This window comes from Ambystoma mexicanum, chromosome 2p (genome assembly GCF_040938575.1).
Source record: "Ambystoma mexicanum isolate Mex_15411 chromosome 2p, UKY_AmexF1_1, whole genome shotgun sequence".
Classification (NCBI taxonomy): Eukaryota; Metazoa; Chordata; class Amphibia; order Caudata; family Ambystomatidae; genus Ambystoma; species Ambystoma mexicanum.
In genome coordinates this window covers 940,815,121-940,842,430 of record NC_090923.1, presented here as the reverse complement: position 1 = coordinate 940,842,430, position 27,310 = coordinate 940,815,121, and the positions used below count along the sequence as shown (strand labels likewise).

Below are 27,310 nucleotides of genomic sequence, written 5' to 3'. Positions count from 1 at the left end.
ACCGTACCACCCTGGCTAACAGGGGGCGGAAGGGGGCGGGGCCAGGATGGGCAACTTTTTTTTTTTTAACCTCCTCGCTCCGGCGAGGAGGTTAAATAGGTGCCGTTAGAACCCCATTGTCATTGAATGAGCCCACCATCGCGGGTTCATTCAGTGACAATGAGGTGCCTACCACACCTTCTGCCACCACGCCAGCTCGGGGGAGCGCTTGAAAGACTCCCCAGAGCTGGCGTGGTGGTGGGCTAATGGCGCCTTTTCTTGTGAAAAGTGTCCACGGCGGAGGGGCGCATTTAAATACACCCACCGCCGCGGGCACCTTTCACAGTAAAAGGCTGCCTGCTGCGCCTTATCCCACAACGCCAGCTCGGAGGAGCCCTTGAAAGACTCCCCCGAGTTGGCGTGGCAAAAGGCGCCCTGGGGGGGCGTGGCGCCCAGGGTGGTCGCCCGGCTCGCCCCCCCTAAGGCCGGCTCTGAGCGGGGGACACACCCTCGCTAACCCCAAGGCAATCATTACCGAACATGGGCAGCGGGGGATACCCCGGCAATCTCTGCTCCCTATGTCATAGCTCTCAACCATTTGTGCTGCAAAGGTGAGTGAAATCATCTGATTTTGTTTTTGGCGGGTGAGACAGCCATTGAAATGAATGGGCGTGCAGGAGGCTTGGCGAGTGATTCATCCCTTTACAAGGCGGGTGACACCCGCCAAAAGCGTGTGAGTTGAGAGCTTTGCCCTATGTTCAGTATTGATTGCCACATTTTTTCGAATTAAAGTGATCAAATGGTAGTGGCCGAATTCGGACAGATTTACTATGCGATCAATTTAATTGGAACAAATTGGGCAATACCATCACTCACACTGCAACACGTGACTGCACGTTAGCTTGCCTTAGTCACAACATTATGCATTGGTGGTGGGATGAAGTCAGACTGGTTTGAAAACGGTTGGAAAGTCAACTACTGTAATAGTACAAATCAGCTAAATTAATTATGGTATCCCAGAGCAATATCTGTGGACATGATTAATTCAAAACCTTCCATCCAACACATAATATTGCAAAGCGGAATGTCATTAACAAACCACATTACCCGCAGTCATCAATTTAAAAGTTACCAGGTCACTCACCTCCAGAAGGTAAAAGTTGTCACCCGTTTCTATATTTTTGTATATATGTAACATAAAGAGAGTGGCACTCTACGAGGCAACCCAAGCTAGATTGGTACCACGCAGTGACCATATTAGGTTATATTAAAAAAGACTCTCACCCCCATATGCCCCGAAATCGATCGACAAATCGCGAAGTCACGCAATACGCTCGACGTCATGACGACATAGGGTATTGCCTACACAGCACTTGGTAACGTACAAGCTCCACCCCCCCTCCACCCACAGACAGTTGCGTACGCTAAACGTCGTGATGTCATGACGTTAGTAGAGTTCTACCCTTGTGTATGAAATTCGTGACGTCGCTGTCCACGCCCACGTCGGGCAACTCATTGAATGGTGCATCGCTGGCGTCTGTACGTCGAAGATGGTGGTGGGCGCTTTCCCGATCGCCAAGCTCCTATATCTTGGTATTCGACAGCTCAGCAAGCCGGTGGCTAACCGAATCAAAGCGGGGGCACGTCGCAGCGAATTCTTCAAGACTTACGTATGCTTACCACCCGCACAGCGTGAGTTGGAGAGCGCTCATCCAATCAGTTAAATAGAGGGCGGGGTACCAGTTAATTTAAGAAAACTAACCAATCGCTTTGCACTGCTCATGCTAACCTGCCTATCGCATTCAGTGACAACCATGTTCAATAAGGTGGAGTCAGCTGTCATTGAAGTGAGACCCGGAACTATAGGGGTGACTTGTGGGTGATGGGTAGAAGCATAGTCTAATACATGTACGAAATGTTTTCAGCGTCAACGGATCTGGTAGACTGACACTGACATCAATTAGGATTGTGTGTGTGAATCTCTAAATTGGTAACAGATGCATGACTTGGTGCTCGCATCACTGTTCACAACGCTCACCCCAACATTAAAATGTTGGATGCGAGTATAAAATGGCTGCAACATCAGACACTCAAACGGGGCACAAGGGCTCTTTTAATTCTTATTTCTGAAGAGTTTTAGATGAGGAAGGGCTGGGTCTCAGTGTGAGCATGCCCAGCCCCCAATACAGAAACATCTTTAGGGAATTGGATCTACAGACCGGACAGGATAGCACACAAGAGCGACCCAATAAACAATGCACAGAAATGCTATACAGAAAGGATTGTACCTCCTTACAAACTTTAGCCTTACCATTAATACGATGAAGCATTTTATACGAACCCCGCTTCTAATGCATGCTAAAGGGTCCACAGTTCCTCCTCACTATAACGCAGGCTTCCAGAGTTATTTCTGCATAAACTAGCAGACCAGTGCTTTATCTAACAGAGCTGGCATTAGCATATCTTATTAGTGCTGGCCTGCAGCTAGTGAACATCATGGTGTGGCAGTGTTGAAAGGGCTTTTGGCCTAGTGGATGTACAATTTTGAGGCAACTTCTTTGATTGCTTCCTGCATTGGTGTGGGCACAGTATGACAACGTTCCAGTATGTTATTGTATGGACATATCACACATCATACAAAAAATTGCATATGTGCGTGCTGTCCATTAACCAACAGCATAGTAGCGTGTGCAGAGCACAAAATATTGCTGGATACATCACTGAATTGATTTGCCATGGACTCATGTCTGCATGGTGACACACAATGAACTATACTTTCCTAATCAAGGTGACCAGTGACATTGAGTTGCCATCTGATGTACAAGCTAGGCAGTGGCTGGCTTGTTTATAAAATTAAAAGACCTTTGATGCTAAGTGCATGCATTTAGTCCATGTCCCAAAGCAGCCACTAGAATATTTGAGCAAGAAAATGACAGTTAACCTTCCAAGGGATGCACCATGTGTAGCTAAAAAGTAACATACAAAAACACGTTTTGTTGTGTCAAATAGAGACATGAAAATAAAGTTAAATAGTTTACAACTTTTTCTATGTGGCATTTTCATTCTCTTTGAAGAATGCATAAGTAGCACATACTGTGTAAAAACAATAGCTTGTTAAGTGAGCCTTCACTTATAAATTGCCCCACTTGAAAGGCTGTCCGCACAAAGAATGAGGGGCACAGGGTGTGTGACTCCTGAGCATCTCACACACTGCTTTTGGAATATGTATTCCTTTTGTTTGCATATTCCAAACGCATTACAGTTATTCACAAGTCGGTAGAGAGCAGCAGCCACACATCACAGAGGAGCACTCACCGGCAAAATCAGACTCAGCTTTCTGGGTGGGCTCCTTACTCCGCCCCCCTCCTGAGCTATTTAGCTCTGCGCCCCAGGCCGTCACCTGCTCTGCCCAGGTCAAGAAACGGGGCAGCACCAGGCATGGGCTTGGGAGGGCTAACACGCGCCACCCCCACTTTGACACAGCAGGCCTCACTTGGCTGTTAAATCCAGCCCAGGCTCAGCCGGTAAGAACCTGTCACATTTCTCACCTCGCAGAGCAATGTATTTACTTAAGCAAATGCACAGCTCTACGAGGTGCGAAAACAGTAATTGAAGTGAACATAGAGACAGAAGACAAAAGCCTGCCATGGTTATCTCAGTAGACCCCTCTCCCCATATGTTGCAACTAAAGCCTTAACTGCAGTCTTAGCTTTTACGTGGCCCGTGCTTTCAATAATTAACATGAACCAAAAAAGTATATTTGTGTGCATGCACGGATTGTATCCATGCATGCATACAAGGCAGTGTGTAAGTGTTTGTATGCTAGGGTGTGTTAATGAATGCAGTGTGAATGGTGTACATGGGTGTGACTGCGCGTGTTAATGAGCGCACAGTCAAAATGTTCTGGTTGCTCGTGTGAATGACAGATCAGCTGTGTGGGTGCATGTGTCTCAATGTGTCCATATCTTTGTGTGTATGCAAGCTGGGGCCTGGGGAGGGGCATTGGAGCATGAACATCTTTTAACAAGAGCATGGCATTTTTTACTGCTGTTGGGCAAAGGAAAGCCAACTTGAGTGTTTTTATGTGATTGTGGGGTTGGCCTGGCTGGGTCTTACTGTGGCCTGGAATGTTGCATTCGCATTAGGCAACATGATGAGTGCTCTTACATGGGGAGGGCATGTTTCCTTATTTTGACTTGGCTTTTTATGTAACTGATTTTAAGGTCAAAGACAACATAAATATTTGTACATGAGGGGGATATAACATGAGTTCAACATAAGTGTTCTTATATGGGGGGATTTGTGTAATGATATGCTATTTATATAGCGCTTCATCCAAAGCATAGTACAGAGAATATATTTATATACAATGTATCACCCAGTTGAAGTTTGCACATTAGCTTTATTTATTTATTGCATTTATTGACAGCGTCCAAACTTGTAAGTATCACAGTGCTGGTACAACTTGGTGAGCAGGGAAAACACAGTAGAGTACAGTACAGATTAAGAGAGAGGTAACAAGAGGCAAAAGCAACATAATAGTAAACGGTCCGTAGATGGTAGAGATCAGGGAGGTCACTTTGAAGTATAAGGCAGAGTTGGCCTAGTCAGGATTTGTACCTGCAAGTCACACTCGGATTACAACGGCATGCGCTCTGCCTGCTGAGCTAACTTACTGGCTAGCCAGCAAGAACATGTTTTCTTACTGTGGCATTGCAGTTTAGTACTGGTGTTAAGGCCAAAGGCAACATAAGTATTCTTACATTGGGGTGGGGGTGTTCGTGCAGCCTGCAAGGCTATACTTTTACTGTGGCAACACATTTTTTACTGACAGGCAGCAAATACAACATGAGCGTTCTTATATGGGGAGTGGGGGATTTGTGTAGCCAGCAAGGATATATTTTCTTACTGTGGCATGGCTTTTTTTCACTGGCATGAAGGCAAAGCCAACAGGAGTATGTTCTTACACGGGGATACTGGCATGTATTGGGAGAGCCAGCATAAACATGCTTTGTTATAGTATTGTTACTGACATCATGGACAAAGTAAAAATGAGTATTTTCCTATGTGGGAATTACTGGCATATATAGGTGCACCAGAGTAGAGGTGTCACGGTATTAGTTTTATGACGGTACGATAACCTTCTTGCCAAATGACGGTATATCATGGTTATCGCGGTATTGTCACAAGTCTCTCCCCGTCTCAGCTGTTTTTGTTGAGTACTTGCGACCTTCTGGGATTTCTTCTTTTTTACGGTCCGGGGTTTGTATAGACCCGAACGCCGATCTTCGGCGTCCAGCGTGAAGATAGCGGTTCAGTTTCCAGGAGCGTTCAGAAAGTCCAGGGTAACACCAGGAAGCAAACAAGTTACGCTCGGAGGCACGGAAGACCGTGACTTCAGCGCAGAAGGTTTTCCAGGAGATTGGAGAGGATAGGAATAGGACATGGAATCAAGGAACTGGGAACAAGGAATCAAGCGAGAGCCCCGATTGAACTCCGGCAAAGCACGTCCGACTACAGGTAGCGTTAGCGTTGAGACGCGGGGGCGTGTCTCTTGTAGGGTGAGCAGCGTGGAACGCATAGACTGATCCGGAGCGTTCTGTTCCGAGCGGCCATGTTGGAAGGAATACTGCATGCAATCCTCTGCGAGTCGGGGACCAGGAGGACCAGAAAGGACGCAGACGACGGTTCATGACAGTATGCCTCCTTTGAAAACCAGCTCCTCCGGGTTTGCCCGGATGGATCAGATGAAATCGTCGAACCAATCTGGGCGCATTCATGTTGGACACTGGTTCCCACGTACGCTCACTGGAAGGGTAACCTTTCCACTCAACCAGATATTGTAGTTGACCTCGTCGATATCTTGAGTCACAAATCCTGGAAACCTCTTATTCCAGTTGATCATTTACAATGACACGGGTAGATCTAGGAGCTGTTCGGGATGACTGAATGTATGGTTTTAGCAGAGAAGTGTGAAAGACTGGATGAATCCTTTTCCAAGATTCAGGTAACCGAAGTTGAAAGGCCACTGGGTTGATGATTTCTTGTATGGAAAAGGGACCGTAGTATCTGGGAGCCAGTTTATTGTGGTGCAGGTGTCTAGGAAGGAGCTTCGAGGATAACCAAACCTTATCTCCTACTGAATAGGGAGGTCCATGTCTTCTCTTGGAGCCAGCATAACGTTTGACATCTTTTCGGGCCCTTTCTAGGTTTTCTTTAACCTCCTTATGGACTGTGATGAGGTTTTCGATCCAGGAATCTACTGCAGGTACTGGGGTAGGATGTGGGAGTACGGAGGGTAGGACAGATGGATGGAATCCTTGACTACAGAAAAGGGACTGGTCTTGATAAGCTGAGTGATCTGAATTGTTATAAGCGAACTCGGCCATAGATATTAGGAGTGACCAATCGTCCTGAACTTTGGTGGTGAAACAACGTAGGTATTGTTCGAGAGTCTGGTTGACACGCTCCGTGGCTCCATTGGTTTGTGGGTGGTAGCCAGAGGATAAGGCACGTTGGATTCCTAGAATACGGCACGCTTGCTTCCAAAACTGAGCTATGTACTGGGGTCCTCGGTCTGAAATGATTTTGGAAGGCAGCCTATGAAGTCGGAATATGTGTTCCAGGAAAATTCTGGCAAGATCTGATGAGGAAGGTAGTTTGGATAAGGGTGTAAATTGAGCCATATGAGTAAACAAGTCAATAGTGACAATGATTGTTGTGTAGCCTCTAGAGGGTGGTAATTCCTCGATAAAGTCAGTGGCGATGAATTCCCAGGGTCTTGTTGGTATTGCTGGTTGGAGTAGGAGTCCGGCCGGCTTCTTATTATCATGTTTGTTCTGATTGCAAATGGCGCATGTTTGGACATGGATCCTAATGTCGTCCTTCATCTTCGGCCACCAAAACTGTCTTTGTACTAAATGGAGAGTGTTGGTAATTCCACGATGTCCCGAATGTAAGGTATCATGACATAGCCTTGTGATTCTTTGTCTCAGTCCAGGGGTGGGAATAACTAGGCGATTGTCCTTGAATGTAAGAATCCATCTGTTATTTGTCTTGTGCTCCTTCCAGAGGTCCGAAAGTCGAGTTTGGCCTTGGATATTCTCCAGGAGGCTGAGTGCTTGGGCAACAAAGATTGTGTGGGGAAACAATTTTTGGAAAGGTCCGATCCTCACGGTTTTCATAGTCTGGACGTCTGGAAAGGGCATCAGCAATTCTATTCTGTGATCCAGGGACATGATGGATGTGGAACTGATATTGGGCAAAGAAGAAGGCCCAACGGGCCTGACGACTGTTCCTACACTCCAGGGATTGTAGAACTTGAAGATTTCGATGGTCCGTACAGACCTGGACTGGATGCCTAGCTCCCAGGAGTAGATGCCTCCACTCTGTATAGGCTTGGCGGATGGCTAATAGCTCCTTTTCCAAGACGGAATAATGAGTCTCACTGGGAGTCAGAGTTTGTGAAAGGTAAGCAATGGGGTGCTCCAATTTGTCCTCAGATTCCTGTTTTAGGACTGCTCCTATGGCGTAGTTAGAGGCATCCGTCTCCACTAGGAATGGCCGGTTAATGTCGGGTTGAGCTAGGATGGGGGCTTGAGTGAACTCTGTCTTTAATCGTTGGAATGCCTTGTCTTGTGCAGTGGACCAGAGAAATGGGGTGTCTTTCTTCAAGAGAGAAATGATCGGTTGAACAATTTAAGAAAAGGACGTTATGAACTTTCGGTAAAAATGTGCAAGTCCCAGGAAGGATTGAATTTGTTTCACGGAATTGGTAGCCCGCCAAGATAGTATGGCCTTTACCTTTGAAGGATCCATTCCAATTCCTTCTGGACTAAGGACAAATCCTAGGTAATTAACAGAAGTGACGTGAAATGGGCATTTCTTGGGTTTAGCCAGGAGTTTGTTTTCACGTAATCGTTGTAGGACTGGCTTTGTTTTCACGTAATCGTTGTAGGACTGCCTTAACATGCTCTTCATGCTTTAGAAGGTCCTTGGAGTAGATCAAGATATCATCCAGGTAGACTATGATGAAGAGGAATAGCATATCCGAGAACACCCTATCCATGAAACGTTGAAAAACTGCTGGGGCATTAGCAAGTCCGAAGGGCATGACTAGGTATTCAAAATGGCCGAAGGGGGTTCTAAAGGCTGTTTTCCATTCGTCACCTTCTTTTATACGAATGAGATGGAAGCACCCCTTAGGTCTAATTTAGTGAAGATTACTGCACCTCTGACTGCTTCTAGGATATCCGAGTTGAGGGGTAAGGGATAACGGTCCTTGAGAGTACACTGATTTAGACCACGGTAGTCCAAACATGGTCTGAGTTCCTTGGTATCTTTCTTTGGAACGAAGAACAATGAAGCGCCCGCTGGAGATTTGGACGTGCGTATGGTACCATTTTCCAGGTTAGTATCCAGGTATTCTCGGAGAGCCCTCTTTTCAGGTTCAGATAATATAAACATTCTGCCGAAAGAAATCACTGCAGAGGGCTCGGTATCAATGGCACAATTCTCTGGTCTGTGAGGAGGTAGAGCTTGAACTATAGCGGCCGAAAAGACATCAGAAAAGGCGTGGTAGGCTCTGGGAATCTGGATGATAGAAACAGTGACTGAACTTTGTTGGTTCTCTTGAAAGTCTTCAGAAGGCTTCAGTACGGTATCCAGGGATAGGCAGTGAGCCATACAATATTCAGATCCAAGAAACAGTGAGCCGGCTGCCCAATTGATGTAAGGATTGTGCCTTTGTAGCCAGAGCATTCCGAGAACCATCGGATAATGGGCTGATTTAATGAGGTCAAATTTGATCCTCTCTTGATGGTTATTAATAGAAAGTAGAATCTCTTTAGTGTGAAGGGTAATGGGTCCTGAGGAAAGAGGCCTTCCATCAATGGTCTCTACTGGTTGCATTGTTACTCGGCTTTCATGTGGAATGTTGTGAGCAGTGACCCAATCTTGATGTAGAAATACGCCCATGACTCCGCAGTCAACTAATGCCAGGATGGGGTAGGATTCTGTCTTGGAAGGTGATAGAAAGGCCTGAAGAACCACAAGGTTATTTTGTCCAGGAGAGTTCAAGGATGGAATTGGCGTGGAGCAAACATCTCTCTCCCGAGACTGTGCTCCATCTAGGATTGGGAGCTGGCGTTTCCCGAACGCCGTGGAGGAGCAATAGGACATTCTCTCACCAGATGTTTATCGGAGGCGTAATACCAGGATGGATCCGTCGCATCCTTTCTTGAGGGGGCAATGGGTCCATGGAAGGCTCCTAGTTGCATAGGTTCGGGGTCCTGGGTAGAAGGAACAGTAGGCTCTGCTCTAGGAGCATGTTCCGTGCTGGTCTTTTGGAAACTCGCCTTGGACTTCTTTTTCTCTGCTCTTCTTTCTTGGATTCGTAAATCTATCTGTAAGGATAGGTCCATAAGAGCCTGGAAGGAACTTGGGCGGGCCACCCTTGCTAGCTCATCTTTTATTTCTTCGTTCAGCCCCCTTCGGAAGAGAGTAAAACTAGCTTCTGGAGACCAGTCTGCTTCCTTCACAAGTTGTTTGAAACGAGTAACATAGGTGAGTATATCCTGGGACCCTTGTTGAAACTCGAGTAGTCTCTCTTGAGCACTGTACACTTGTTCTGGGTGATCAAACATTTCCTTAAGGGGCTCTCACAAAGCCATTATAGTTATCCAAGAGGTCATCGCCTGAATTGACCAGGGGGGTTGCCCGAGGCAATGCATTTCCAGTGAGGTGTGAGATCATAAAACCCACCTTTGCTCTAGGAGTGGAGAAATAGTAGGGTTTGAAGGTGAAGTGAACTAGACACGAATCAAGGAAGGCGCAGAGAGTCTTGGAAGAACCATCATACTTGTCCACTATTTCTCCGAACGACACACTTGCTTTTGTCGCTGAATCATGTGATAGAACTAACTGCTTTAACGCAGCGTTCTCTGCCTTGAGGTTCTGTACCTCTATTGTTAACTCCTGCATGCCTCGCATGAGGTCTTGAATGGCGGCTTCCATCTCTGTATCTGTATCGTTTTTAAGGCGTCTCAATCTGTCACAAGTCTCTCCCCGTCTCGCCTGTTTTTGTTGAGTACTTGCGACCTTCTGGGATTTCTTCTTTTTTACGGTCCGGGATTTGTATGGACCCGAACGCTGATCTTCGGCGTCCAGCGTGAGGATAGCGGTTCAGTTTCCAGGAGCGTTAAAGTCCAGGAATCAAACAAGTTGCGCTCAGAGGCACGGAGGACCGTGACTTGAGCGCAGAAGGTTTTCCAGGAGATTGGAGAGGGTAGGAATAGGACAGGGAATCAAGGAACTGGGAACAAGGAATCAAGCAAGAGCCCCGATCGAACTCCGACAAAGCACGTCCAACTACAGGTAGCGTTGAGACGCGCAGAGCCGCGGGTGCATGTCTCTCTTGTAGGATGAGCAGCGTGGAACGCATAGACTGATCCGGAGCGTTCCGTTCCGAGCGGCCATGTTGGAAGGAATACTGCATACAATCCTCTGCGAGTCAGGGACCAGGAGGACCAGAAAGGATGTAGACGACGGTTCATGACCGGTATAGAAGGTGGAGTTAACTAATCTTAATAAATATTTTCTAAAAGGTCATAAATTGTCAGATTTATCATCACAAACAAAAACAGGCACCCAGGGCCAGAATTGGGCTTTTCAACATACTTTCCACTGAAATGCCACCCCTTGCTTCCACCAAACACAAACACACGTTTGGCGAAGAGGAGGTGGGGGAGCCCTGCTGCGACTGGCAAAGCAAACTGAATAGCTTTTCTTAAGTGGTCATTTAGGCTTTTAGCTCCCCCACTGGCTACTGGTGAAGATGAACATGTTGCCATCTTGTTAACCTGCATGCCACAGATCAATGGAGGCTAATGGTAGTATACGCTTGTGCGCATACACACACACGCACTCTCTTTACATTACAGCCTCTAGTTTACTTGCGGGCCAAAAGGTGTTCAGTAATCACTGACATGTTACCCTTTGGTATGGCAGCAGGCAATACCCACAGAGATGAGTGAATTTCACAGTGTGACTTATTATATGTAAATTCAATGATAGAACCAGGGAAATCCCCCATTGTCATATGTTTAGGAAACATTATCCATTGTAAATATATAAACCCCAAAGTAACCCTTTTCCTTCTTGGCACTGTATTTATTCTTCCTATTGCTAACATATTGATTTTGTGTCAGGCACGTGTGGTATATGGAATGGCCGTAAAAACTGCTCCAACTGAAACTACTTGGCAGACGGCACATCCAACAGTGCAAGAACAAGACTGTGCAGCACTTGCTTACTGCAGCCTTTCCAAATCAGATTGAAAAGCACACTTAACGGTATACCGGTATAAACAATGTAACAGTTATTATTGTTCTATTAAGTGGTTCACTGTGTCTTTAACGGTATACCGCTATACGGTTACATCCCTATTGCAGAGTACTAGCATATAGTGGGCAAAGGCATTATGAAAATGTGTTTGAAAATGCTAGTGTGCATTGTTGGTGGCTTGACCGATTGTAAACTGGGTGGCTTTTTACCTAATTTATCACAAAGTGTACTGGAAAATGCACTATTTTAGGCCTTTAAAAACTTTTTGGTTCGCCTTCCCTCACTACTCTCTGTCACTCCTATACATTTAGCTGGAGGCAGACAAGTGCCCTTCTGCAGGCTCTTCTAGTGTGTGCCCTACTACATTAGCTCCAGGCCCCACTTGTTAGAGAAACATGGCTACAGCTCTCGTGAGTTGGGGTGAAAGATGGATCTAATGCGCCAAAGGAAGGCGTAATATCTACTCGGCCTCCTGGGCACGGGGAGCGGGCATTAGGACGGGGGTATCAGTAGCGCAATAGGTTTAATGTCCCGTGTCACTAACTAAACTGGCATCTAGCCCCCTCACCCGCCCAGCATTTGAGGCTGGCTCTGCCTCTGATGTACCTTTTAGGGAGTTTTTGCTGGGCTTGTGGGTTTGCCTCCCAGTTGGCTCCGAACAATAGCGATGACTGGAAAGCACGATTTTTGTGGCAGGCCCATCCTGCTTGTCACGCGAGGGCCCCTGATGCAGAAATGCTTAATTTGAGACACGATTTTGGTAGCAGTTTTGCCACTTCCCAACAAAACCTCTTTCCGTTCGTGAATGATACCATTATTTTAAGGCTTTGCTGCTACTGGTGGCAACGTCTTAAACAATTGCCAAATATATTGTATTCTAGTGGATAAAATGTTGGCCAGCAGGCATACGTTCTGAACATGGCTTTTCACTTGAACATATCATGTGAACCTGGTCTGATCGCATTTTTAGTGGACGCATTCCTGTAAACTCAATAAGTTACCCTAAAACCTATCACTGCTTCTCTGGTCTCCTTGCCAAAATGTACCATGTAAATATTGCACCCACCTCCTTGGTTCTAACACGCTTCCCAATTCATCACCATCTCCTTGTCATCTCATTCGCTTCTTTTCTGTCCACGTCTTGCTCCCATCACCAACATTTCTTTCTCATCCCAGTACTTACTTGTGATGTCCCAATCTCCCCTTCAGGAGTCCGTTCCATCTTTTCAATATGTGATACATGTCCCACCCCTCTCTACTAGAAAATAACACTCCCATCCATCACAATGTATCAATTAAATGTTTGTTGCCATTGGGATGCAATCTCCCGGTGGGTTACTGCACTGCCCACTTCTTCATGTATCATTTCCCTGCTGAGCTTTGAGGGATACCTGTATTTGGCAGCACTCTAGACTTGGCTGTGGGTGCATGGGAGTTGGGGTGGCTGCCGCCTGCTAGGCAGGGTGAGTAGTTGCGAGTTTCCTGATTGTTACAGGGGGGGTTGCAGGTGTCTCGGGCCCCCGTCATGTTGGTAGTGCCCCTTAATGTGGGGCGGCCCAGTGGGCCTATGGCACACACACAGGACGCATCGCCAGAACGAACGCGCGCACACACAGGCACGGCTTCAGTGTCTATCCGTAACTGCTGAGCGGGAGATCGCTCTGCACCTTTATTAGTGCGGGCCACATGTCTGCACATGTGGCCCCAACATGTGACTGTGCAAGAGCCACGTCGCTCGTGCACACGTTACAGCACTGATCCTCAACGGGCTGGGGTTGCCTTTTTCCTTCTGTTGTCTGGGGTGTAGAGGTGCTCCAAGTCTAGGCATTAGTTTTTGGTTCCTGTTGTGGCATTGAGCTGCCTTTTATTAGGCTGTTGTGCAAACTGGCCAGCACAGATAGTCTTTCTATGGTGGTTTGTCTGATGGTCTGTAATTGCTGGCAGGTGCTTGGGTTCTCTTTTTGATCCTGGAGTTGTTTGGGTGAGCTGCTGTCTCCTGTTCTGTCCTGCTCGTGCCTGCGGGGGCTGTTGCCTGTCATTGCTCCTAGTAAGCGGGTTCTGTCATTGCTCATAGTAAGCAGGTTGCCAAATAGAAGCATGTGCCACCAGGAGAGGATATGGCAAGTTCACTCTTGTCACCTGGGAGAGTCTGTGTATCTCTGGGAAGCAAAAGAAGGCTTCTAAGGTGTATGGCAGGTTGCCACATGATTGCCAAAAGGCCTTGAGGAAGGAGACGGGCCAACTGGGGCAGTCCCAGGCACCAGTGCTGTCGTAAGCCTCGTTTTAGGAGGGGGGGTCTTCCACTTCGTCTGATGCAAAACCCATTGATTCCAGATGGACCAGGGGTAAGTATCTGGACAAGGTGGTGCTGGCTGCAGTGCTGGTTCTGGCTGCAGTGCTGGTTCATGTGGCGGTTTAAGTAGGTGCTGCCTGTTGCTGCTCTTGTGTCTGGGGCCCGTTTATTTATTTATTTGTGTCCCTCTCTAATCCAGAGGGGGAACAGTGGCGCACGTTTATGTCAAGAGGACTTAACTGGAAAGGACTGCTTCTATTGTTGAGCAGTGTCATCTTGGAGCTGCAACCTGGGACAACCCGAATACTTTCATCAGCTTGCATGGGCTGGCCTTCTTTTGGGGTAGGGGGTGTTAAGCGCTGGTACACACTTTCAAGAGGGATTTGAAAATAAATTGTCAATTGGTGAGCAGCACTCTGGTCGGCCAGTGTTTTTATTCATGCATTATTGTTCACTGTTATATTTTGGTATGCTTCACAAGTTTATTCAGGCAAGAGGGTCGTGGAGGTAATGAGCTGGTTACTTACCAGTAGCAGTGGCATAGCACAACATTTGGGGGGGTCCCCTGGAGCCATGCTGAGGGCCACCTCTTTCCCCCTGCCCCCCCCCCCCAAGGTTTGGCAACAAATTGCTGGTTGTGCCACACTCTGGGCCGACCTGGACTACCACACTTGCCCAACACACACAATCATGCTGCTGCATGGAGCACATCACACTAGAAGAAATATTTTAATGTGTTTTAATGCATAATACAGCACACTTTGTAAGAAAAATGTAACGCTTTTCTATTAAAAATGCTGTGCCACAATGAAAACATGTCCAACATTACGTGTGTAGATCAGTCTAGACACGTAATGACATATTACAGTAAAATATTTCATGCCACATTAAGACCTACCTAGACTGGTTGCACCGAAATGCTATTTGAAGCAGTTACATTTATCATGGTTATTTTGATCACAGATGCACAGAAAAATATACGACGACGCAGTAAGAAACGGCGAGACTGGCAGCACCCAAATGCCAGTGTAGCCAGGTAATTAATTACATTTAGCAGGACTGTTTTTATCAGAGATGCCCATTTTAAAAAGTAAATAAATAAAGTCAAGCCAAAGTAAGAACTAAGGCTCTGTATCTGCAACCCTACAGTCCCTTGTCTCTCTGCACTTATGAACCCCCCCCTCCACACGGCAGCATTTATTGAATTACCTGCACTTCTCCCTTCCCTTTTGCCCTCCCTCCTTCCTGCACTTGCGCGATCTGAATGACACATGGCCTAGTAAGATTGTTATTTTGTCCTCCTTCCGTTCACATTTTAATAAACCGGGTGCCTGGTTAAGACCATAAACCGGGTGCCTGGTTAAGGCCCTGCTCTAACCAGGTAGGTGAACATTCATAATACAAAATGAGCAAGGGTATGGAACCCTATGAACACTTACACCTAATGTCAATTACCAAATGGTGACAATGACTGCTGTTTTGCAATTTTAATGCATAAAAAGCATGTTCTCTTCAATTAGTCGATAAATACAGAACACTCAACAAATTACATACAACATCCAAAACATGGTACAATTTGGTGTTTGCCCAAAGGTTATTATTTGGATAATGATTCACAACAAATACATTCTCTATGATCCTATCAGGATTAGCATGAGAACCAAATTTGCATTCATACTATAAAGTGCTATTGGCACTGATCTGGACAGTGCAAACATTGAACCCTGGGACAAAAAGTCATATCGTCAACACGACTGTGTTTCGGCCTAATACAGCTCAAATGGTGTAGCTGCCGTTCGGTGGGCCTTCATCAGGACTTGGTAACTTTACATGGAGTGTATCCTGTGGACTCTGTCAGAAAATAGACATAGATGCAAGTAACGAGTGTGTGTGTGTGTGTGTGTAGGGTTCAGAATAAATAAATAGTTCAAGACTGCAATGTATGCTTACTATAGATGAGTGTCTCCCGGGGGAGACTGAACCAAAACGGATCTTAACGTATTAGGTTGCGTAGGTACAACGGTCTAGACGTCCAGGTAGCCAGATAAGGGATTCAATAATCCAGCGCGGGTCAGATCTGAGACTCTCATAAGGAACTGGCTATAATTAAGCTAGGTTCTGGTATGCTTTTATCAAATAAAAGCACTTACTCGCTATTAGTCAGATGACTGAGTAAGATAAGTCAGGTGGTGATGGTATCCGTATAAGGATGATTACCCGAATGGATAGGGGCAACGTTGCATGGAGATTGTTGCTGTGGGTGAGACAAAGTAAAGAAGTAAAACATTAGAGTAATGTGTATGAGTCACTCGCCGTGGTCAAACACATAAATATGTAGTTGTGTTGTATACCCAGAATCAAGTTGGCTGTGTGCCATATAGAAAAAGTGTGGTATGGGTACTACAGCACAAACCATCCCCTAGATCAGAAATGGAAGGTGGAGCGAGGTTATACTACAGTGGTGAAATCCCATGTGGGCTGACGGCGAGATCGCTATAAAATATTTCGTGGTCCGTTCTAGAAGTGAACATACAGCATCTGTTGATTATGAACACGTGCTGCAAAGCACAATGGAAAGGTCGTGTCCCAGAAGAAGATCTTACCGCGAGCAGCTCAAAAAAAGGCAAGTCCGGATCCCTGCAAGGCGTCGCGCAGCCTCTCGCCGTCTGCTGCAGGCGAAGCATTCGATTACCATGATAACCGCTGCCTTTTTTGACGGCGGCCATATTGAATTGCCAACATGGCATTCCGCATCAGCCCTGTCGTGCTGTGTGCCCCGGCCACTAATAAGGTGTAGAAAACATAATCAAAATAATTTAGGGGCCAAGATGAGGTGGTTCCGGAATTTAGGTCCCGGGATTTTATAATGTTGTGTACTGTTACCAGAACGCCAAGAAAAGAGCGGCCATCACAGACAGAGCTATATGCCTCTCAAAAAAGGATTTGGATAGATTGGTATGTGTGGCCACGTACAGTCCTTTGAGCAACCTCATCAAAAACACAGTCAAAAAGCATTGGCATCGGATTAAGAATACCGGAACTCTCAACAAGATACCACTTTTTGCATTTAAGAAAAGTCAAAACTTGAAAATCTCTAGTTCACACATTTATCGAACCAGTAATTCCATCCAGTACTCTATGGAACCTCCCACCGGTGCAAGGACATTTCAAATGTGGCCAATGTTTAGCCTGTCAATTCACGGAGACAAGACTTTTGAATTCAAAAATGGCTCTTGGCCCCTCAAGGACCACACCAATTGCAACAGCAAACAAGTCATATACATCATTGAGTGTTTGTGTAGACTCCTATACTTTGGAAACACCATGAGCGCAATCAAGACGAGAATATCAGAACATCGGTCTTGCATTAAAAACAATGTACCAGACAAACCATTGGTTGAACACTACAACTGCAAAAGACATACCAACATGGACCTCAGTAGTTTGTACTCCAAAAATTGTCTACGAGAAAAAGAGGAGGCGACATAGCTAAAGCCCTGACCCAACTTGAACAGAAGTGGGTACATAAGCTGAACACTGTGAGAGGACTCAATGTGACTGTAGAGTGGAAATATTTAATCTAGCCTGGTACCCACTATCTAGTAGTTGATTCCTCGAGTGCAGGGGCCTCAGGACCATCTAATGTGCCTAGGTATGCAATGTGCTTGTTTTAGGAACATGCTACACAATGCGATATGTAATCCGACACAACCAGTTCTGTAATTCGCTGTTTGACAATATGCTACACCAGGCAATATACAGTGCCTTTACCGAATCAGACACTACTCTGGCACCCCCCAGCCCCCACAGTCTACAGTGCCGGTAGCAAGTAAAGTGTCAAGTCATGTCATGTGCTTGCTCTAACAATATGTAATCGGACACTACCAGCTTTGAAATTGCCAAGCTATGTAATGTGTTTGTTTGGACAATACAATAGACAGTGCAAGAGATTGTACCTATATGTAATCAGACGCCATCAGAGCGCCTGTGAACACCACACAGCTTGACACGCCTTTATTTAATTATGCTTTTTAACCCGCGACTCATGCTATATTAGTTTACCATACACTGGGCGGAGATCTTGATGCCCCAGTGCTGACATGACCCAGACGCTGGTCTAGACTGGTATTCCCCCCATGTTTTGTATCATTATTGACTACCGATTGGTGAGGACCTGAGTCACGCCATGGTTGCCATGGTAATGGTCCACAACATCTAAAAATTCCGGGACCTAAATTCCGGAACGACCTCATCTTGGCCCGCAAATTATTTTGAATATGTTTTCTACACCGTATTAGTGGCCGGGGCACACAGCACGACAGAGCTGATGCGGAATGCCATGTTGACAATTCAATATGGCCGCCACCACAAAAGGCTGTGGTTACCATGGTAATCGAATGCTTCGCCTGCAGCAGAGTGCGAGAGGCTTCCCCACGCCTTGCAGGGATCCAGACTCGCCTTTTGCGAGCCGCTCGCGGTAGGAACTCCCCCCCCCCCCCCCCCCCCAGTGTTTTCTGGGACACGACCTTTCTATTGTGCTTTGCGGTACGTGTTCACAATCAACAGATGCTGTATGTTCACTTCTTGGACTGACCACTAAATATTTTATAGAAATCTCGCTGTCGGACCACATGGTATTTCACTGCTATAGTATAAACTCGCTCAACCTTCCATTTCTGATCTAGGGGATGGCTTGTGCTGTAGTACCCATACCGCACTTTTTCTGAATGGCACACAACAGCCTTGATTCTGGGCATACAACATAACTACATATTTGTGTTTGACCACGGTGAGTGACTCATACACATTACTCCCATTTTTTACTTCTTCACTTTGTCTCCCCCACAGCAACGATCTCCATGCGACGTTGCCCCTATCCATTCAGGTAATCCTCCTTATGCTGATACTATCACCACCTGACTTGTCCAGCCATCTCACTAATAGCGGGTAAGTGCTTTTATTTCATAAACGCATTACCAGAACCTAGCTTAATTATAGCCAGTTCCTTATGTGAGTCTCTGGTCATTATCTACATATCTGACCCGCACTGGATTATTGAATCCTTTGTCTGGCTACCTGGACGTCTAGACCGTTGCACCTACGCAACCCAATACGGTAAGATCCGTTTTGGTTGTCTCTCCCGGGAGAAACTCATCTATAGTAAGCATGCATTGCAGTCTTGAACTGTTTTTGTTCTAAACCCTACACTTACTCCTTACTTGCTTCTCTGTCTATTTTTTGACAGAGTCCACAGGATGCTCCCCATGTAAAGTTACCCCGTCCTGATGAAGGCCCACCGAACAGCAGCTACGCCATTTGAGCTCTATTAGGCTGAAACATTGTCGTGTTGACGATATGACTTTTTGTCCCAGTGTTCAATGTTTGCACTGTCCAGATCAGTGCCAATAGCACTTTATAGTACGAATGCACATTTGGTTCTCATGCTAATCCTGATAGGATCATAGAGAATGTATTTTTTGTGAATCATTATCCAAATAATTACCTTTGGGCAAACGCCAATTGTACCATGTTTTAGATGTTGTATGTAATTTGAGTGTTGTGTATTTATCGACTAATTGAAGATAAAAGGCTTTTTATGTATTAAAATTGCTCAACGACAGTCATTGTCACCATTTGGTAATTGACCGTAGGAGTAAGTGTTCATAGGGTTCCATAACCTTGCTCAATTTGTATTATGAATCACCTTCTGTTCTCCTCCTACACCCTTGTCTTGTGACACCTAGAAACACTTGTGTGGAGACGCGCTATAAATGACTTATCATATCATATATCAAGAGATGATTAGACCAGCTGCACCAAATGCCTGTCTAGCCACTAATGACGCACATAATGACTGGTTAGCCTGGACATGGATTAACACAATTTAGCGCACAACCCCAGTCCCACCTTCTACCTCAAACCCCCAAATCGGCTCATCGGCCCAGAATTACCTCCACGTCCCTCTTCCTCGGCCCAGTGCTTACCTATGAGGCAGTTTGCCTCATAGGTAAGTAATGGGACGATGAAGAGTGGTACTAGAAGTAATGAAGAGTACAGGTAACTAAGCCAGGCATTACCTCCATGTCCCTCTACCTCGTCCCAGTACTTGTGTGTGTCATAGATTTTGGTCACCTAAACGTACCTCAATGATTCATGGACATCTTAAGAGGCAAGTAAGCCTAACACAAGACATTGTTATTTCAACAAGTGGAGCACCACTACGCCAGTGACCAGTAGTCTTAATTTTTCACTCTTCCTCATCAAGGTACTTGCAACCCACCTCTCCCGCCCTGGTCCAGAACAAAAAAAGGCCATGTGTTAGGTGGTATTGAAATGATACATTGTGCTGGTTTGGAGTGTTATTGTCTCACTAGAGGCTGGGTGCAGCAATTACATTGAAAAGCGAGGACCATACAAGTAGGTACTGTGGTGAGAGTAAGATTAGCAGTAATCAAAATGACTAAGTAACTAGCTCATCGCCCAATGGCCTCTGGCCGTTCACCCATGAGCCCCATACATCACCTCTGCCCTTTGATCCTTCATTCCTTTGCTTGCCGTTTGTACATTCAAGGTCTTGGATCAGTCCTCTCTATCTGAAGTGGCATTGGCTCTTCCTTCTCTATCATATAGGAGACATTTGTTCCAATCTTCAGATCTGGCTAGGGTGAAAAGTATCTTCACAGCAGAATTTTGCAAGATCAGCAAAGGGAAATGCAGCAAGTAATAAGGGGTGTCACGGTATTAGTTTTATGGCGGTACGATAACCTTCTTGCCAAATGACGGTATATCATGGTTATCGCGGTATAGCAGGTGGAGTTAACTAATCTTAACAAATATTTTCTTAAAAGGTCAAAAATTGTCAGATTTATCATCACAAACAAAACCATGCACCAAGGGCCAGAATTGGCCTTTTCAACATACTTTCCACTGAAATGCCAGCCCTTGCTTCCACCAACCAACACAAACACACGTGTGGAGAGGAGGAGGAGTGTGGGGGGAGCCCTGCTGCGACCGGCTAAGCAAACTTAATAGTATTTCATAAGTAGTCATTTAGGCTTTTAGCTCCCTCACTGGCTACTGGTGAAAATGAACATGTTGCCATCTTGATAATCTGCATGCCATACATCAATGGAGGCTGATGGTAGTATGCGCTTGTGCACATACACACACACACACACACACACACACACACTCTCTCTCGCTCTTTACGTTACAGCCTTTAGTTTACTTGCGGGCCAAAAGGTGTTCAGTAATCACGGACCTGTTACCCTTTGGTATGGCAGCAGGGAATACCTGCAGAGATGAGTAAATTTCACGGTGTGACTTATATGTAAATTCAATGATAGAACCAGGGAAATCCCCCATTGTCATATATTTAGAAAACATTATCCATTATAAATATATAAACCCCAAAGCGGCCAACCCAAAGTTAATCCTTTTCCTTCTTGGCACTGTATTTATTCTTCCTATTGCTAACATATTGATTTTGTGTCGGGCACGTGTGCTTTACGGAATGGCATTCAAAACTGCTCCAACTGAAACTACTTGTACCAAAAAAAAGAACTTTATTTTTTACATTGCCTTTTTGCATTTGAAGTTCTTTAACTTACCATTAAGTCAATGCTTTTTAGTTAACTTACGAATACGCAGGCAGGATTTTCCAGTTGTAGCAAGATAGCATTTTGAAATCTGTCTCTGCACATATTTAGCTAATGAAAGAGTGACTAGTGTTATAATGCACATTTTGAGCTTGCTGCTCAGTCACAGGTCATCGCTTTGAAAATTGGCCTCGACTTGCATTTTTTTGGAACCACATGGCATGGGCATCATGACCCCTCGCTTCCCATTAACGGGATAAAAGTCACTCATGTGCGGTCTGAAAGCCCATGTCATTGGGCCTCATTACGAGTTTGGAGGCAGCCATGGTGCTATTAGCACCATGGCTGCCTCCAAACCGGGCTCCATTACCGGGTTCCTGCAATGGGGACTTACCGGGTAATTCCGACATAGGTGGACCTGGTAAGTCCTCCTTGCAGGAACCATTCCCATTTGAGCCCCCATAGGGCTCAATGGGAATGGGGAGGGAGGTAACAACGGGCACATTACAAGTGTCCCGTTGTTACCTCCCTCTTCCCCTCGCGGGACCCGCAAAAGACGTCTGGTTTTACTAGACGTCTGATCCGGGTCCCACAAAGGGAACCTCGTAATCAGCCCTGACGGAATGAAGGGGGCCGGTCTAGTACCGGCCCCCTTCATTCCGTCAGCACCAGGGTCGTAATGAGGCCCCTTGTGTTTCTTTTGTCAAAATGTCATAGCCAACACAGACACACCGAAAGGTTGCGTAGTGTTCTAATCACTATAGCTTGTTTATCATCTGCATGGCGTATTACGAAGGTCTGATGTCGGAGTCACCACTGACCATGTAATCCTAAAGGGACAGTGTTCAGTGGGTGCTGTTGATTTCTTTCTTGATTCTTGGAATACATGTTCATTTACCTTCTTAAAGATAGTGGCAAAAAACGAAACCTTTGAAAATGACAAAGTTAAAATACATATCGGCACAAATATGGCATAGACCACCACCTCACCACAGCCCCATCATTACCGTTTTCCCCAGGTCTGAGTGCATTAGGACCCTTGTGATGCAAGTTCAAAGGGAGGAATGCTTTCATGGCTGGTGTCACAAATTAAGAATAGACCTAAGAAATATCTCACCTCCATTGCTCCGGATACTTCAAATTAAATGTAGAATCTGTCCTGCCTGCTTGAATCCAGTGCCATATGCAGAAGGCAGGTGAAGGATCAAGCGAAGCAACAACTCTAGTGCAAATCTAGACAGAGGACAGAAAGGGCTGTTTATTTACTAGCAGAAAGCACTGATAGGCCCAGTGTTCACACGGTCTACAGCAGGGTCAGACTGGGGCATAAAATTGTCCCGGGCACCGACATAAAAGTGGCCCACAGTTGCAAATGGGAATTTGAATAGTACCCAAGGGGGAGCTTTTTGATAAAATGTGATGCAAATTGTACATTTAAAAGAATATTTATTCAGCAACAGTGGTCAAAACTATTAGCCGCATGGTGAAGTCACTCATCAAACTGGCCCACTTTGGCCAAAAAAGTGCCCCACTTTGACCCAAAAAACTGACCCACACAAGCATTTCGTTTTTTTGGTTCGGCCATGGGCCTATTGCCCTAAAGGCCAGTCCATGCCTGGTCTACAGAGCTAAAGTTCTTTGTGGACATGCATCAGAAGGGCATCCAGTTCATTCCCCCCTTTGAATTCTGGGATGTGTAGTTCCCCATCTTTCAAATTGGTGGGAAAACTACAAATTCCAGAATTCTAAGCTAAAACAGAACTGGATGGCTATACGATCCATGACCATGTGAAACTTAAGTTCCTTGAATCTTAACCTTGGGGAGAGTAATTCGATATGCATGACTTCACTGGCCGTCCTTTTTTCTACAATTTGCACAACCAGAGCAAGAGCTGTTCCAATGTGTGTGTGCTCAGTGCAGTAGGACCTTAACTTACTGAACTAATGGGACATGATGCCGGGCCAGGCTGAATCGATACATTTCTGCTCCTCCTGGCTGAGTGGTTGTTAAGCAAAGGGCTCCTGGCTCCACTGTTTTGCAAGTCACAGAACATTTTATTACATTTGTTTACATATGAACAAAAGGAAAAATAAAATGCGCACTTTCAGTTCAGGCCCTCAGCTCACTCTCGTGATGTCCCTGTGGTCTTGCTAATTGAAAATCGGGACAATCACCATAGAAGATCTGACCTGTAGCGCAGAGCAGCATGTGAAAACGTTTAAAATCTGTATGCTGCCTTTCAAATAAATAATGCCTGAAACAAAATAACTTTGTTCTAGTTTGCCCATGAAATTCAGGTCTGGCGGAGTCTATGAACTGGAGTCTCCGGTATGCTTGTAGAGCCAGTCAGTCAGCTCATCGTTACCAGCTTATTCATGGGGAACACAAAGGTTCAGGCACTGGGCAGCTTTCAACACAATTTGCGCAAAGTCGGCTTATCTTTGACCCGACTCTACTGATCACAGAGAAAGAGCGGTCACAGCAGCAAAGCTGCATTTACTAATGTGGCCTCACTTTCTCTATGCTCTTGTCTGCCAAACAAGGCCCCCTTGGCAGACGGCACATCCAACAGTGCAAGACCAAGACTGCGCAGCACTTGTTACTCCAGCCTTTCCAAACAGAAAAGCATACTTAACGGTATCAACGGTATACCGGTATAAACATGATGGTTATTATTGTTCAGTTAAGTTGTTCACGGTATCTTTAAGGGTATACCGTTCTACCGTTACATCCCTACAAGTAAAATGGTGCTTGGGGCTTGTCAGGTCTTCTGGGAACAGACTATCCTTTGTTTGTCACAAGAAGTGAGGGCATACCTCCAACAGGCTTTTGTTGTGGAATGGACCTGGAAGGCTGATGATGGGTGTATGGCCTGGGAAAAAAGGCAAAGGTAATGGGTCACAGGAGGTGGGGTTAGGCACACATGGCTTCTGGGCAGTAAGGTTGAAGAGTGTGATAGGTACTCGTGGGTTATCATTCTGGCAATGGTGGGTAAGAGGGTGCATTTTAGGGACTTGAGTGAGGTGTAGGGGCCACAGTTTTGGCTTTTTCCTTTTCGGAGCCTAACTGGCCTAAACCGGGGTAGACTTGAGGTGCTTATCTCTTGGACCCTTTAGGGCAAGGATTCCTTGGGTGGATTTCATTTAAAGGGAACACATGTGGCCCGTGGCCAGTCCCATTATCCTAGGAGCCATTCAAGGCAATGGGGTTGAGGATGCCCTTTCCTGAAGGCCACTTGCTAGAGCACGATTTGTGCTGACAAAGTGACTTGCATAATCCACGCCACCCCATGCCTTATTCTCATGCTAGGTAGCATTACTTAGCAAGGATGAGCTACCTAATTAATGTATTATTTGGGAATGGTTCTTGCATGTGTACTTGTACAAAAGCAACTACTATACAAACAACGCATATCTACCCTAGTAACTGCACCAGATCATACATCTGTTCAATGCTTATTTTGCAATTCCCATTCCCTCTCAAAGCTTTAGATGATACAAATCATGACATCCAGCACTACTGCCTTACAGAAGCATCTTTCCGGGACTCCACTATCGTGTCTCTTTAAATGTCCCTCTGACAGGGCAGCTGAAATAGAATCGCTGATCTTGGCGATTCAATACGTGTTGTTGGTTAATTCACTGTCTTGCGGGCAGCAGATAAGTTCCTATGTCCTGTAAAAAGAGTCCCAAGGCAGCTTGGCACACCAGGAAAGGTATGTACTCCCTGTTGACTGTGTCCATCACAGGAGGGCTCATTTATTTTTGTTTTGTTTCTTGTCTGCCTCTGTAACTTCTGTGGTTCCCCTTCCTCTGACTTCATCCACATGTCTGACCAGTCCATCTTTACCTTTTGACTCTTATGATCTGAGAGGACAGGGGGCTTCTCTGATCGTAATCTTTGCAGCTCCCACTGTGTATCATGCCCAGGTAGCTTGTGGATCTGGTAACCGGAACCTGGTAGGCTGACTTTCCTGGCTCTGTTACCCCTTCTGGTTTTGGGGACTGGGTCAGTCGACTGACTACATCACATGTAGTAACTAACTTCAGGAAACCCTGCATGATTCTTGGGAAGATGGCGCTCCAACCATTCTTCACGATTTCTCGGTATCTGAAGAGATGGGCATGGGGGATGAGAAGCAATGCAAGGGGTGTTTGAGTTTACCCCAGTTTATATCTCTAGACTACCTACTAACATCTTCGGTAAAACCCTGTGAGGAACTTCACACTACTACATCAACTCGTATCTTGTTGTTGAATACTATTCTGTTAAAACAGCCCTGACAGGCCAATTACCAATGTATTGTGTAATAGATATTTAAAGATACTGGAGAGATACTTCCAAACAAAAACCCAATCGATGTGCCTGTCGCCAATGGGGATCGGGAATAATGGTGATGATTCTCCAAGTGAATCCATTGCCTTGACAATGCATTTGGAGGGCTTTCCACATGGTCGGATTGTTAACCCCCTTGGGATTTGTACGCTGCAGACACGGCTAGCAAAGAAATTACCAATCTCGTTAAAGGTCCACCTACTAAACAATTCTTTTAATAGCTTCTAGACGCTTCTACAAAAAAAGGGTGGATAAATCTAATTCCGCGTCACTTATTAATGAAGAGGGCACATAAATGTAATTGAAACATTGGACCAAAATGAGCAGAAACATAGGGAAATGCACTGAAAATAATCAGGTAAAAACAGGGAAATTAACAATGGGATGTACGGACATTTGTAATTTCCTTCCTGTAAAGAATCGAGATAAGTTTATTTAATTCCAACTTGACTGGGTAAAATGTGGTTTCAGTTAATGATGATCCTGCATTAACAGAAATTACATGTTTATTTACCCAAGCAGGAGAGGAGTAGCTGTATCTTATAGGCACTGAGATGACTGTGCTAAATAATGCTTGTAATAGGGTGCCGTTAGTCAATCCCGCCCTAAAGACTTTCACTTGCATTGGTTTGGTACAAGATAAGATTGTTTACTCTTTAGGCTCTGTGATTTCTTGTGACATCGTATCTGCTAGTATAGCCCTGAATCATCGCAAGAGCCTGGTAACAAGAAGGGCCCTACGAGTACAGAGCCTGTTCTGATGCAGTAAGGTCTTATTACTGAACGTGCCTCCATCTTGAACCTGTTTCATCAAATCCCTCCTATAAGGACCATTACTACTGATGATATTGATATTATAGAACTGCTCAATATCTGGATGGTCTACTTCAGTGGTCTTTTTAAAGTGTGATTCTAGTCTGCTTTTTGAGTATGAATTTGTGGGGCTTGGCTTGACTTCTCCGTGGACCATGCTTTCTCTTAGTGTAGTATCGCTCAGCCTACCTCTACACCTTTAACCCTGGGCCACAATGTTACTAGGGCCACGTATAATAGAACCATGGGCTCTGTAACATGTAATAAGGGTCCCGGCCCTCTCTGACACAATATTATGATCACTGGTACTAGAACTGCTTGTATAGATAAAGAGCAAGGGTGGTTGTGCCCCATACCAAGTAAATTGGGACGGGCTGCCCATGATTCTCTAGCTAGGCATACTGAATCAACAGCTGCATCAGTATATATTATATTATCGAATACTCTAGTCTCTCCATGGATGACAGGTTTTTATCTACCCTCGCCCATTTTAGCCTAATTGCCCTCCAGGAAACTTGGTTGGCCTAACCTATTGCACTTGAATGCAGGAGTACTATACAGACTACCGCCACTCACAGTAATAAGGGGAGGCTTAAGTGAGGTCCCATTTGGAGTGTGAGAAACTCACCAACTTGACAAAAATGTAGATCCCATTCGAACTGGTATTAGCTGGCTTACTTAAATGGATTTCAAGGAGGAACAGTTGGTGTCATTGTTCATTATTAATATGTATATATGATCTGCCAGATAATTAGCTACACTAATTACTGCTGAACACTATAAGTAACTTAGTAGATTGCATGCACAGCCTCTTCCCTGTTTGTATTGATGGGAGAGTTTAATGGTAAAATCCCTGTGAACCAGAAACGGTGATTAAACTTTAGAACTGGATCAAGCTCCCTTTTCTGAGGCACGCAAGCTCTGATGGTAAGGGAAAAGAATGGGCAA

General features: G+C 45.4%; 1 protein-coding gene across 1 annotated transcript in view; it reads left to right on the top strand.

Moving 5' to 3' along the window:
- Positions 1-1,428: 1,428 nt before the first annotated feature.
- The window catches only part of OPA3 (outer mitochondrial membrane lipid metabolism regulator OPA3), a 37,997-nt gene continuing 12,115 nt past the window's right edge, over positions 1,429-27,310 (top strand). The window contains exon 1 of the mRNA XM_069644700.1: positions 1,429-1,671. Within this exon, the coding sequence (XP_069500801.1) occupies positions 1,530-1,671 (142 nt within the window). The 5' untranslated portion in view covers positions 1,429-1,529. The remainder of the gene's footprint in view (positions 1,672-27,310) is intronic.